The sequence below is a fragment of the Colossoma macropomum genome, unplaced genomic scaffold (assembly GCF_904425465.1).
Source record: "Colossoma macropomum unplaced genomic scaffold, Colossoma_macropomum, whole genome shotgun sequence".
Classification (NCBI taxonomy): domain Eukaryota; kingdom Metazoa; phylum Chordata; class Actinopteri; order Characiformes; family Serrasalmidae; genus Colossoma; species Colossoma macropomum.
The window spans coordinates 3,658,207-3,673,325 of record NW_023494788.1 but is presented as its reverse complement, the minus strand read 5'-3'; the positions used below and the strand labels follow the sequence as shown (position 1 = coordinate 3,673,325).

The 15,119-nt window shown below is 38.5% G+C and overlaps 1 protein-coding gene across 1 annotated transcript; it reads right to left on the bottom strand.

The window, feature by feature from the left end:
* Nucleotides 1-10,684: 10,684 nt before the first annotated feature.
* guca1g (guanylate cyclase activator 1g) lies at nt 10,685-14,828 on the bottom strand. Its single transcript, XM_036567780.1, has 4 exons — nt 14,631-14,828; nt 13,332-13,481; nt 12,886-12,976; nt 10,685-10,806 (listed from the first exon to the last, which is right to left on the bottom strand). The coding sequence occupies exons 1-4, from the start codon at nt 14,826-14,828 to the stop codon at nt 10,685-10,687; spliced, it is 561 nt and encodes a 186-aa protein (XP_036423673.1).
* Nucleotides 14,829-15,119: the final 291 nt, after the last annotated feature.

The window sequence follows — 15,119 nt, the reverse complement described above, 5'->3', positions numbered from 1 at the left end:
AAGGCTACTCCCTACTAGGGCATTCCGACATGAGTGCGATTGGTAACCTCTGCTAGCATGCCTTCAAAGGAGATTTTCAATGCTGGCACAATGGGTGTGGATAGCATGTGTCCAGGCCAGGTCTATTTTCTACATGGTGAATGAGGAGTGTCCATGAGGATCGCATACTGGAAGCAATTCATATTTTTTTAGCTGGTTGGAGTGAAAAATCAAATTTCCACCATTTTTCTCCAAAATGTAGTTGCTTCTTTGGTTTTGCACTGGAGCTTTGATGCATCGCAAAGCCATTTGTTAGCATGGCGCTAACTGCACCCTAAACCATTACACACCAGGCTATTCAGTATCTCAAATAGACATACAATTCAGTTGATTTTGAGAATTGACTTTAAAGTGACAGCAAAAAATCTCCCTCTTACCCCAAATAGCTGATCAGGGCATGTTTGGTGTCTTAAATTTGCTTCTTTAGTTCTGCACTGGAGCTACGAGGCTAATGTAGCTGACATCCCTGCTAGAAAAAAAAGACCAGCATGGATGGTCACCAGCAAAACCAGCATATGTTGTGTTTTGGATGCTGGTAAGCTGGTCAACCAGCATGGCCATGCTTTGCGAGCAGCTAAACCAGCTTAGACCGACTTAGATCAGCATAAAATTCATTCTGGGCTGTGCTGTGTTTTTCAGCAATGGAAGCTTATAGCTGTTTGTTAGCATGGTGCTAACTGTATGTTCAGTAATCTCTAATAGTCTTGATAATGTGCTTTCTGGAAATCTATGACGTACTGTTTCTATAAAAGTGGTCAAAAGTAAGTTGGCATAGTTAAAAACAGTACTAGCAGCCAAATCTTTATAGATAACAGACCATCCAGTGTCAGAAACCACATAAGCAAGCAAGTGTGTGATGATTTAGGCATGTGGGCTGCCTGCCTAATCAGTTATCAAGCTTCAGTTACTTGTTGGCTACATTAGCTGTAAATGCCTTAACTACATTAGCCCTGTAGCTTCAGTGTAAAACTAAGGAAAGCAACCTTCAGACACATAAGATGTCTTGGCTGATCAACTACATTTGTGCTAAATGGATAATTTTTCACTGAACTATCATTTTAAGTGATTATATAAGGGGAAGCGGGTTGTTTAAGCACCCAGACATGATCCACTTGTCCTGTACTGAGATCTCTCAGTCACTTTAATTACAAAATGCAGCCATTGCACAATGTGGAGTAAGTATATCAGTGTCTTAAGGTTAAATGTGACCACAGCCTTTAAATCGCTCAGAGTAATCCAAAATCCTTCTCATGTGCTTCAGTCCTGCTCTGCCTCCGTTCGGCCCTTTTCCTGCTGCAGGTCACTCAGCTACTTAATCCTGAAAGAAATCTGGAGGTGGGTGATGGGAAAACTGTAGACTTTGATGAAACCCATGAGCTGTGTATATATTAATTTATCCCAAATGCTGCAGTGTATTGTAGAAGCATGCAGCTTGCAGTGAAGCATTTTGTAATGTCAAACATCCACAAACCCCACAACCCAATGATATTTACAGCACGCCAGCACTTTCAAAATACATATTGTTCCCCTAGATTTGCCTCCACAATGTATGAAAGTTACCAATTGCATTCAAAGTTAACAAACTGCTGATTTTGCTTAACATCCAATTTGGGTGGCTTTTGAAAGTGCATGGAAGTTGACAAAACTGCCCAGACCTGCACACATTTCATGTAAACTGCAGAACAGGGTAAAAGGGGGCTAACAAAGTATGCAGAGAAACAGATGGACTACAGTCTGTAACTGTAGAACTACAACGTGCACCTATATAGTAAGTGGAGCTGATAAAATGGATAATGAGCGTAGAAACAAGGACGTGGTCATAATGTTATGTGTAATGCTGCTTTGACTGTAAATGAAATAAACTGGATATTTATCATGTATATATTTGCATTTATTCACAATTTTCAGAGTTTGCTGAATGATATGAAACAGAAAAAATAGTAAATATTATAAAATAACAGTCTGTAATTGTCTTTTTAAAGTAATTTCTCATCACAATATAACCCTGAATAGGTGTTCAGTCATCACTTTCTGAATGCAAAGGATTCTGGATACTGATTTTATTGTAAATTCATTCTCAGTGCCAAATAGTCTTAATTGTAATGGCATTTTTACATCTTATGGAAAAAGCCTTGTAGCGCCAGTGCTAAACTAAAGAAGCAGAATGTGGACATGTGGCTGGTTGAGTATCTTTAGGGAAACTGATCTTCCTACAAATTATTTGATCCACTCCTCAGTGTATAAAATGATAATATTACATAATTCTAGACACATATTCACTTTGGTTTCACATTTCATTTCATGTGAACTGGTCTCTGCTGGTTTATATTGGCCTGGTGCTGGTCTGGTGCTGGTGTAGCCAGCCACCCTGCATGGTCATGCTGGTTCACCAGCATCCAAAACATATGCCGGTTTCACTGGGTTTTCTAGCAGGGGGGTATTTAATGTGAGGTGACTGTATTGGTCAGTAATGCTGGGCAGTGTAATTCAAATTCATAGATGACAAACAAACTTTATTTCGAGGAGTTTCAAGTGTAAAAGTCAAAACCTTAACTCATCTATTCTTTCTGTTGCAATAACTGCCTTAAATTTTTGCACAGGAAGGTTTAATGAATGAGAATGAATGAGGTTTGTTTCCAGCAGCTCCTCATAGAACAAAATTCATGTTGCAAAATGCAAAAGCTAGAGGCAAACAGCAAAACACAAGATCACACACAATTAGTGCAGTTTCACCCCACCCAGCGAATAGTGCTGGTGACCTTTGACCTCACCACAGCCCCAGTGTCTCAGTAAAGCAGTTACAGAGTCTTAGCACCAATGCTAATCTGACCCCACCTACATAACTCACAATGGCAGAGATAACCAGCCGAGTTTTTTACTGGTGACTAAGGCAAACAAGCAAGCATTTTTATTAGGTTTCCAGTAGCAGAAACCCCACTGACCACAGGGTTGGGTGACCACCCTTTTGGATTCACTGCCATTTTTTCATAGCTGACATTCTTCCACCTAAACATAGCAGCAGCTTCTTCATTCTCAGTGGCAACAACCAGAGCATAATGAAGTCAGAGCAGTGTTTATGTGCGCTACAGTAAAAAGGTGACTGTAAGTTGTACTATGTGAGGTCTGCTATGTGGAGGCTTATCTAAATGCTTTGGCGATTATAAGACAACGGTTTACTGTATCGTTTACAGTTTGACAGTTTGCTCAGTCACTAGGCCTAAACAAAGAGGTAGAAACTGTAGTTAGATTATCTATTTATCTAATTAGTCCAGGTTCTAAACTTTAGATCCAGACCACGTTTGTGTTTGTAAGTAGAAGAGCACATACAGCATGGTCCAAAAGTCTGAGACCACTAGTGAAAATGCTTGCATTCCTTTCAAATGTAATGGAAAGATTTTCAGTACAATTTCTGTTATCAGCAGACCCACTTGAATGAAAATAACAAATTTAAACAAGATTTTTTTTAGAATTTCTTAGTATTTTGTTTATCCATCTTTAACCCCTTAAATGGCCAGGATCCACCGGCAGGCCCAGTTTTTGCACTGCAGTCCACATAAATGCTGATAATAAGCCTTAGTATATAACAAGCCTGGGATTTTAAGGGGTTAATGACAGTATGCACTCAAGTGATCAAGTGGATCTGATCTACTCATCAGAGGCTTTTACACTAACTTATGGAGTCAGTGTAAAAGCCTCTGATGAGTAGATCAGATCCACCTGAGAGTCATCTGAACATGAGCCTCAATGGAAGAGATAATGCTTAAAAAAACATCTGACCTTTTCATACAAAAGCCTCAATGTGAGCAGTTGTATCTCTGCACGGTTCTAGCCAACACAGGCATCTGTTAGCTGACCTTACAGAATTAGCAGGTTCTCCTGCAAACTTGTTGAGCTGTTCAATAATGTTGTGTTAGTGGTAGTTTGAAAAAGATGCAGTGGAGCTTCACGTGTCTTGGTAGAAGCTCGTTCTAGCCTTCACCCTTTCAGCCTGGTAGTATTGTATGAATCGGGGAGACCCAGTTAACGGGTGGAACCATTTTTCATTTTATTTACCATGTTTTTGTCATTTTTTGACAAAACGGAAAATGTCTAGCGCAGACTCAAACCTGGTGATACATAATGTGAATCAAATGGAAACCTAACTCATTATGTAGCCGTAGCTGTGTAGTTAACTATATAATTACACTTAAATTGTATAATGGAAGAACTACAGGGGAAAAGTTTGTGAATGAATTTTAAGTCTGTATGACAAAGCCATTGCTATGAAATCCCAAGTGGTTGCTAAGGTGGTGCTAAGTTATCCCAGCTGGTTGCTAAGATGTTGCTAGGCCATTGCTATGTTATCCCAGGTGGTTGCTAAGATGTTGCTAAGCCATTGCTATGGTATGCCAGGTCGTTGCTAAGATGTTGCTAGGCCATTGCTATGAAATCCCAGGTGGTTGCTAAGATGTTGCTAGGCCATTGCTATGGTATGCCAGGTAGTTGCTAAGATGTTGCTAAGCCATTGCTATGTTATCCCAGGTGGTTGCTAAAATCAGATAAGATAAGATAAGATAAGACTTATTTTATCTTATCTCAGGTAATTGCTAACATGTTGCTAGGTCATTGCTATGTTATCCCAGGTGGTTGCTAAGATGTTACTAGGCAGTTGCTATGGTATCTGAGGTAGTTGCTAAGATGTTGCTAGGCCATTGCTATGGTATCTCAGGTAGTTGTTAAGATGTTGCTCGGTCATTGCTATGGTATGCCAGGTAGTTGCTAAGATGTTGCTAAGCCATTGCTATGAAATCCCAGGTGGTTGCTAAGATGTTGCTAGGCCATTGCTATGGTATGCCAGGTAGTTGCTAAGATGTTGCTAAGCCATTGCTATGTTATCCCAGGTGGTTGCTAAAATCAGATAAGATAAGATAAGACTTATTTTATCTTATCTCAGGTAATTGCTAACATGTTGCTAGGCCATTGCTATGTTATCCCAGGTGGTTGCTATGATGTTGCTAAGCCATTGCTATGGTATGCCAGGTAGTTGCTAAGATGTTGCTAAGACATTGCTATGTTATCCCAGGTGGTTGCTAAGATGTTGCTAGGCCATTGCTATGGTATGCCAGGTAGTTGCTAAGATGTTGCTAAGCCATTGCTATGTTATCCCAGGTGGTTGCTAAAATCAGATAAGATAAGATAAGACTTATTTTATCTTATCTCAGGTAATTGCTAACATGTTGCTAGGTCATTGCTATGTTATCCCAGGTGGTTGCTAAGATGTTACTAGGCAGTTGCTATGGTATCTGAGGTAGTTGCTAAGATGTTGCTAGGCCATTGCTATGGTATCTCAGGTAGTTGTTAAGATGTTGCTAGGTCATTGCTATGGTATGCCAGGTAGTTGCTAAGATGTTGCTAAGCCATTGCTATGAAATCCCAGGTGGTTGCTAAGATGTTGCTAGGCCATTGCTATGGTATGCCAGGTAGTTGCTAAGATGTTGCTAAGCCATTGCTATGTTATCCCAGGTGGTTGCTAAAATCAGATAAGATAAGATAAGACTTATTTTATCTTATCTCAGGTAATTGCTAACATGTTGCTAGGCCATTGCTATGTTATCCCAGGTGGTTGCTACGATGTTGCTAAGCCATTGCTATGGTATGCCAGGTAGTTGCTAAGATGTTGCTAAGCCATTGCTATGAAATCCCAGGTGGTTGCTAAGATGTTGCTAGGCCATTGCTATGGTATGCCAGGTAGTTGCTAAGATGTTGCTAGGCCATTGCTATGTTATCCCAGGTGGTTGCTAAAATCAGATAAGATAAGATAAGACTTATTTTATCTTATCTCAGGTAATTGCTAACATGTTGCTAGGTCATTGCTATGTTATCCCAGGTGGTTGCTAAGATGTTGCTAGGCCATTGCTATGGTATGCCAGGTAGTTGCTAAGATGTTGCTAAGCCATTGCTATGTTATCCCAGGTGGTTGCTAAAATCAGATAAGATAAGATAAGACTTATTTTATCTTATCTCAGGTAATTGCTAACATGTTGCTAGGTCATTGCTATGTTATCCCAGGTGGTTGCTAAGATGTTACTAGGCAGTTGCTATGGTATCTGAGGTAGTTGCTAAGATGTTGCTAGGCCATTGCTATGGTATCTCAGGTAGTTGTTCAGATGTTGCTAGGTCATTGCTATGGTATGCCAGGTAGTTGCTAAGATGTTGCTAGGCCATTGCTATGTTATCCCAGGTGGTTGCTAAGATGTTACTAGGCAGTTGCTGTGTTATCTGAGGTAGTTCCTAGGATCTTGCTAGGCCATTGCTATGGTATCTCATGTAGTTGCCAAGATGTTGCTTGGCCATTGCTATGGTATCTCATGTAGTTGCTAAGACATTGCTAGGTCATTGCTATGGTATCACAGGTAGTTGCTAAGATGTTGCTAGGCCATTGCTATGTTATCCCAGGTGGTTGCTAAGATGTTACTAAGCAGTTGCTATGGTATCCAAGGTGATTGCTAATATGTGTGTGTGTGCTGGTATGTATGAGGGTCTGTATGTAATGTCTATGAGGGGCAGTGTGAGAGATGACCTTTGTGGCATCTTTCGTGGCAGTTAGATTTAAATTTTCTCAACGTTTTGTAATTCGTTTCCTTTGAGGAAAAAAGTTGCGTTGTACGAGCACTTGGTGCGCAACCAGACGCAAAACCACAAGCGCACTGTTCCCGTATAGTTAGTAAATTGGTGTTGTAAAGCCAACTTAATAATGAATCTATGTTTCTATGGGTTAGTTAAACACATAGGACAGTATGGGACACAACTTTTAGACTGGAATACAAAGAATCACCGTGTTTAATTATGTCAGCACTGTAGGGTTTCAGAATTCAGGATTCAATATTCATTGTCATTCCAACTGTTAGGAATTTGTCCCATTACAAATACACAACATAAAAAACAAGACGACAGATACAACATAAAAAACATAAAACTCATAAGAACTGCTACTTATAAACAAAATAAAAAGCAAATGCATGTAAGACATATCAACCATAAAAATATAGTGGCATTAAAATAATATTAAATGTTTTGTTGGAGTCAGGGGTTATTATAGAGGAATTCCATTGAGTTTTCAAAATTTCTGGATAACTAAATCGTTAAGACGTGATCAAAGTCATTAAAAGTGCTTTGATGTAAATTCTAGAGAAACTTACAGGCTGTTTTACAATAGTTTTGAGACAAGCTTAAGAGGCAAAAACATATTTTTTAAACACATTTATGGCGAAGAGGTACATGCAGGGCTATGTAAGGCAAAATAGTCTCCAAAGAAAACATATTTTTTAGATTTATCACTATTTTACCATCATCAAGATTCCATATACAAACTCAGAAGACACGTGTAGGTTCACTGGTGGTTTTGGATAGTAAATAAAGTGGCTATATTTGTGTTTTAGACATCACAACCTCTGTTTCCTATCCATCAACCATTTCACATCAAACCACTCTGAATGACTTTGTTTACATCTCTATTGGAAAATTGGTGGAATTCCCTTTTAAGGCCCACTTTCTCTGTTTGAACTCTTTTTTTCCTAAAGAAGTCCTTAAAATATCTTATTGTCCTTGTCTTGGCGTGGCTCACTGCTTTCTGCTGTGCCCAAATGAAAGTGTGAAGCTTAGCCTGAGGTACTGAAGGAACATGAACGATCAGGCAGGTAATCCTATAACATGCTAATCCTGAAAGTGAGTTACGTGATCAACTGCATGCTAATGCTAATCAAACATAAACTGGGCAAGTGAAAGGCATTACAGGAGGCCAAACGCTGCGCTGAAGTTTCAAAAGGAAAAGAGGCCAAATGTGCAGCTCAGTTATGAGAGAACTGGAAGGACCATCTGGGGGATCTGTTCAGGAACAACATGCTTTATCTCGGAAAATCACTTCTCAAACAAACCGAGAATAGAAACTCATCAGTGGATGTATTTTGGTCACAGAGTTTTAGAAAACCGATCTGCGCACAGCTTTATTTATTTATTTGTTTACTTGGCCAATTAAATTGTATGTGCATAATATTTCCTTCATGTTCAGTCACAGTACTGTTGGGATGTAGAAAAGTGGGAATTATTAAAGAGGAATTTCAATCATTAAGATGTAAACAAAGTTATTCAGAGTGGTTTGAATAACAAGAAAGTTGAATAATAAGAAATGGTTCATTATAGAGAAACCTGATTTCTTTACAGTGGTGGTAATAGGAACCAGGGGTCGCCATGACTACAACACAAATATAGACATTTTATTTATTATAAAAAATGAACCTACACGCGTCTTCGGTTTTCATATGTAATGTTGATGATGGTAAAATAGAGATAAATCTGAAAATGAATATAAAAGAAGTTTTTTTTAAGAACTATTACAACACCCTCCACTTATCTCTCCACAATAAAAATATTATTAAACAAGGACTAAATGTGCTGATGTGAAGCGCATAGTGGCCCAAAAGTTCTACAAAGTATGTACTTCTCATGTGTAACAGACTGATCCATTTCAGCTAACACAAGGTTCTTTTTACTTTAGCTACAAGAGCCCATGTGTCAAACACAAGGCCCAGGGGCCAAATCAGGCCCAATCCTATCAGGCCTGCGAAATTATTTTCATTTTCTATTAATATTAACCTGTTTCACAATGCACTGCACTACAATCCCCAACATGCACTGCAGCATAATGCGCATAATGTAATGTAATGTAATGTAGCCTATTGTAATGTGTATAATTGTGTACTATAGCCTGTTTATATATTTATTCATTTTTTTTATTTTATTTTTGGAATATTTCTAGTATTCATTATGTAATGTTTCAAAGTTCACTACAGCTGCCCTTATTTTGATGTTGGTATTTGAGTCATTCTATGGAAATGTCAATTTTTGTGTCCCTAACATTTACAGATATATTACATTTGGAAAAACATGTTAGGGTTACAATTTATTCTTATTTTAAACTAAAATAATAAGTTATTTTCACAATCACACCTTCTTGAGCCTCAATTTAGCAATATTGGTTTTTAAATCAATTGTATAGAATTCCAAGCACCACAGAAGAGCTCGTCCCCACAGTCATGTGTGAAGGCTGAGGCCATATTTTGAGGTAAAAAACATGTTTTTCTGCTATTTTAACTGCAATAATCTATACATGACTATGAAATACATTAATTAAATGACACAAAGAAAACAAATGCCAAATAAATATTATAAATTATATAATGAAAGATCCCCAGGAGTCGTGTCACTGGTGTTACTGCATAACAAAAAATCTCTTATATTGAAATAAAAATCACACTAATGACATCACTTGACTTCCTTTTACCTGTTTTCTGAGGATCTATGAAGAAAAGCGCATGGTGAGTCCACTGTGTCTTTACAGTTATCAGAGATTTTCTCATTTAGCTCATGATTTCATATGAAGCTTTTAGCTGAAGTCACTGATGTGACCTACTTTATTCTGAGGTAATGGTGAAAAAATGCAATACAAATGGATTAAATTACATATTTTAGTGGATATTCCATGATTGACAACATGTGGTTTGATGTTCTGTAGCAGTTATTGTGTAAAATGCATGTTTCATTAAAAATGTCTCTGGTGTTCCCTTTCTTATGTGTAACACCAATGACAACCAGTAACACCAGTGACTCCTATGGATAGATTAAAAAGTGGACGTTTGTGTAGAATGACCCATTTAACAATCAAATAAAAACACAGGTGTTCTCTGGCCCACAGATTTGTAGAGGTTTTTTTTAATATGGCTCCTTTAGTGGTTGAGTTTGACACCCCTGTACTAGAGTGTTAGAGCTCCCCCTTGTGGACAATCATGTTAAAGATGAGTGAGTAAGTGAGTGAGTGATAACTTTCTCATCAAACCACTCTGACTTTGTGTACATCTTAACCAGTTAACTGTGTAGAATTTCTTGAAAAGATGAATTTGCATTATGACTCTTCTTTCAAGTGTTCTGATCTGGCTGAATTGAAACTACATTAGATAGACTAGATTGAAACTGCATGGAGTCGATATGGCACTTGAGCAACTGTCCATTGACTTCTATTATAAGCATGTTTTAAGTCAGTGGGTTTTCTGTTCTTACAATAATATAGTGAAATTATTGTCCATGGTAGTTGATCTTATCCTGCAGATGCATCTGATACAGATTAGATTGAAAAAACACCTTTAAGCCCTTAAAGAACAGGCTTATTATTCAGTTTTTGATATTAAGGCCTCTTATTCAGTAACTAATATGTAAGTTATGCAGTGATGTGGACCCACACATGGACGCTTACAGTTCAGCAGGTTTAGTAAACATGTTTAAGCTGTTTAGTTACTGAGTCAGTGCTCGTTGTGATGTCATGGTGCCGGCTCTGCCAATCTTCAGTACATAACAGTCGCTTTTATCCAGCTGTGGTCTACATCCAGCAGGTTCATTCAAGGTAACAGTAACACCTTTTCAGTGCCAGCACCTCATACTGAGCATGCTGCTTGGCTTCAGTCCAGCAGTACGCAGCAGTCAGGTGTGGGACAGCATGTCCGGTCCAACAAATAGGAGGAGTCCAGCCTCTGGACCCCCTCACCACAGACTGCCCGCTGGAGTCTTTCGAAGTGATCTCAGGGCAAATCAGTTTTTTTGCTAAGACGTACTGTCATCATGTCTTTTTCTTCCAGTTCTCTCTGAACCAGCCACTGGCGTCCACATCTAGTTTGAGCAGGTCCATGATCCAGGGGTCCTTCTGAGCCCCCTCGATGAACTCGGACAGCGATATCTGACCTGTGAGGAGAAGTGATGTCTATTATGGTTCCTCAGTATCATGTGATGTTTAGTATAAATGCACTCAAAACAACCATTGAAACATGATGAAGTGAATAACGTAGTGCAAGAGGGGCTGCATATAAACAGTATTGATCCCAGATGTTATCATTATTTTTCAGAAATTATATGTCAATACAGAGTGCAAATCAAATTATTGATTATGGCTAAAAATGTTGTCTAACAATCACTACAGCTAGCATGTAACAGTAATGCTTGCTAGTCAGTGAAATTCCAGTTATTATTATTATAACAACAATAAGACAAGATGGCTAAAAGCATAGCTTAATTCTAATGATTACTGTGGCTACACTCTCATAAGAGATGGTTCTTCAAGGGTTCTTAAGTAAAGAAAATGGTTCTACATGAAACCATGAACACTTTGCGTAGTTAAAGGGTTCTTTGCATCATTAAATGGTTCTTCAGAGTGATGGAGAATGTGCTGATGATGGTACTTTTTGAAAATGGTTCTATTTAGCACCAAAAGGGTTCTTCTATTGTTACAATATTGAGCTTGAAACAAAAAGGAAGCCTTTTTTGGTGTTATATGGAACACTTTTCAAAAAGGTTCTATAAAGAACCATCTACAACATATTATCCATCCATCTGAAGAACTTCATGATGCAAAGAACTCTTTAATCATGCAACAGGTTCTTTGAGTCTTCATCGTTCATGGTTTCTGTACCAGAGAACCCTTGAAGAACTTTTTTTAGATTGCAGCATGTAATGCTAGCTAGTCAGTGAAACCCCAGTTACTATTATTATTATTATTATTATTATTGTTGTTGTTGTTGTTGTTGTTGTTGTTGTTGTTGTTATAGCAGCATTAAGGCATGATGGCTAAAAACTTCAAGCTAAGAATTGCTAAAGCTAGCATGTAAGGTTTATGATAGCTGGTCAGTGAAACCCTAGTTGTTGTTGTTGTTGTTATTATTATTATTATTATTATTATTATTATTATCATTATTGTTATTATTGTTATTATTAATATTGCAACATTAAGGCAAGATGGCTAAAAGCATTGCCTAATTCTAACTAATGATTGCTGTGGCTGCTACTGTTCAAGGGTTCTTTAGTAAAGAAAATGGTTCTATATAGAACCACACACACACACACACATCATCTAAACCGCTTATCCTTCTGGGTCGCGGAGGGGTGCTGGAGCCTATCCCAGCTGTCATTGGGCGGAAGGCAGGATACACCCTGGACAGGTCGCCAGTCCATCGCAGGGCAGACAGACAGACATACACATTCACACCTAGGGGCAATTTAGCATGTCCAATCAGCCTGACTGCATGTCTTTGGACTGTGGGAGGAAACCCACACGGACACGGGGAGTATATAGAACCATGAACACTCAAAGAACCCCTTGTTATACAACTCTAAGTTGTTATATGTTAACAACTTTTATAGTACAACTTAATGTAAAATGAATAAACCACTATTGTCCAATGACTCAAACTTGGGCCAGTGCATTGATACAGATGATGTTTTATTATTAATCAGACTATAGCCATTCAGTACAGGTGCTGAGATTAGATTTGGCCCATGCCATTTGATCAGGAGAGAAAATAAGTGGGGGTGGGGTGGGGTGGTATCTTTCTCTGGGGGCTTCCTCCCTCCTAACTTATAATGTAATTTGAATTATCTTCAAATAATATAATAATTATCAAATAATTATGTTATGGTAAGAATAATTACATAATATATATGCCCTTCCAAGGTTTTGAGTGAGAAAATAACTTTCCTATAGAAAATACCTATGAAAATTTGCAAATATTTCAATAAAAAATTATACATTTTTTTGGGTGGAGTTCTCCTTTCAACCTCTTCTGGTTCAGTGTGTCTGTGAGAGGCCCCATATGGCAGCATCTGAAGCTAATGCAGCGTGCTCTGCTCTGCTCTGTGTGCTATTTTGATCATTATGTAATGAAAAGCGTGCTCATAATGAGGATTATCCAGCTGAGGCACGTTGCAATATATGACATCACCTACACACACATATATATATATTTCAAGAGTCAACATACTTAAACTTACCATCTTTATTTTGATCCACCAGTTCAAAGATCCTGTCACACACTTCACTGGGTGTCATTTCTGTGTTCGATTTCTTAATTTTACAAATTATCTGTGAACAATATTTTACAGTTAATAACACATAAAATGAGGACACATAACAAATTCTTTTACAATACAGCTCAAAAATTTCTGGATCATTTCTGTCATGTAGCTTTTAAAAGCATTAAGCTCTTCAGACGTCTGGTTCCTACCACCACCACTGTGAACTGTTCTGACCCACACCAAACCACTCTGAATGACTTTGTTTACATCCTAAACATTTAAATAAACAGAAATTTTGAAAAAAATCAGTGGAATTGCCCTTTAACTGCATGTAACATGTCACCGATGTGTCCATTTAAGGCCACTATGTGTTGTTTTTAACACATCTGTTGGGAGAGTCCAGTAAACAGCATTTCCCTTACTGTAATAATGTGCTTGACTTCGTTCCTGTCTAACTTCCCGTTCTCGTCTCTGTCGTAGACTTTGAAGGACCATCTGAGTCTGTCCTCCAGTTTCCCTCTGAGCACCAGATGCACAGCTGCCACAAACTCCATGAAGTCTAATATATTGTCCTGAAAATGGACACACATGTGGATTAACGGACTGATTCAATAGACTATCAATATGTACAGTGTGTTTGCATGTTTTATTATGTTATGTTATTTGCAAGGCTTAAAAACAAGGAAGTAAGCGTAACAGTTGACTATTCTAAGGGCCACAATTAGCCTTACCTTTATCCCCTCAACCTTAAATAGCCTGGGTCCACAGTTCTATAACCTAAGAGTAGCTCAGCCAGTTTGCATTGTGGTCCCTGTAGTTACTGAATAATAAGCCTTAGTATGTACTAAGCCTGGGATTTTAAGGGGTTAAACCAGGTGTCAGCAACAGCAGATCTACTACTGTCCTGTTGCGGCTCCACAGCAGGATAAGGTAAAAATAAAATAATGCTTTGCAGTAAATAAAGCTCTGCTGGTTGTTCTAACACTGTTTAACAATAAATGGTCTTAAACGCTGAAGTTAATGTAGAACTGCTAATTCACCCTTTAACCCTGAAGGTTGGCGTGCAAATTTTGGGAAAATTCGAACAAGAAGCTGGCAAAAGAGAAGCGACTTCAGCCTCGTAAAATGTCAAACATTGAGAGACATTTTACAAGAAATTGCTCTACTTTTGCAGAAAGTTTCCTGCTGGAGATGCGAGAAAAGTGGCTATAGCTGAGCTAAAGCTTAAATCAGAGCAAAGTAAGTCTGTGTTTTTGTTTCTTTTATATTTTTAGCCTTTACTAGCACATCAGCACATACTGAGACATATTTACAGCCAAGATGGTAAAACGGACGTAAAATATTGTGGCTCCCAAGGTGGTTTGATTTTTGTTAAAAAGACAAAATGGCTCTTCTTAACATTTGGGTTGCTGACTTCTGGGTTAAACTGTGAGCCCACATGTATGTGGGTCCACACTTCATTCCTCACTCTCATAATTACAGAAATTACACATTAGTTTAATGTTTATATTGAAAATTCATAGTAGAAACTGAATAATTTATGGTAATGAAAAATAAGCCTCCATTTTTTAATTTTAATGGCCTAACATGATCTATTGATTTATGCACTTCACCTACAAATAAGCTGATTTTTATTCTCAAAAATATTGATATGCTAATGAAAAGTTAATACATTGTTTTAAAACTAAAATAAAATAAAAAAATAAAATATAGACACACACCTTGTTCCGGTCGAATGATTTGAATATGGACTCTATATAAAGCGCCTCCTCCTCCGAGGAACTTTGCACGCCGAAGATCTTGCGGAATTCGTGGAGGTGCAGCGCTCCGCTCGGACACTCCTTCATGAAGGCCGTGTAGAGAGCCTGAATCTGAGCCAGATCCACTTCCTCATCACTGTCACTCTGAACCTGACCCATCCTCGGAAAACCAGCACAGAGAGTCCTCACTCAGTCACCAGCAACGTCCCAACAACATTCCAGCACAATTCCCATCATAACTCCTCAGGGCCGAACTCTGAGTGGAACCATCAGCTCTCCACAGCGAACTGACCTAATCTTCATTTACAACTCGGAGCGAAGTGAGTCGAAACGGCCAGGCTGGTATTTTTAGAACACGCTTAAATCTCATTTAGCTCCTGATCCTGAGCCCAGCAGCCTCGCCACCATCGCTCGTTACCCAACATGCTCTTTAGCTCCTTCACCGCAAAG

Bases quoted from the DNA above. Each gene is read 5' to 3' on its own strand.
- guca1g (XM_036567780.1), bottom strand. From the start codon at position 14,828: ATGGGTCAGGTTCAGAGTGACAGTGATGAGGAAGTGGATCTGGCTCAG. The intron at 13,482-14,630 runs GTGTGTGTCTAT...GTCCATTTTCAG, and splicing joins AATCATTCGACCGGAACAAG to GACAATATATTAGACTTCAT. The intron at 12,977-13,331 runs GTAAGGGAAATG...TATTGTTCACAG, and splicing joins AAGTCAAGCACATTATTACA to ATAATTTGTAAAATTAAGAA.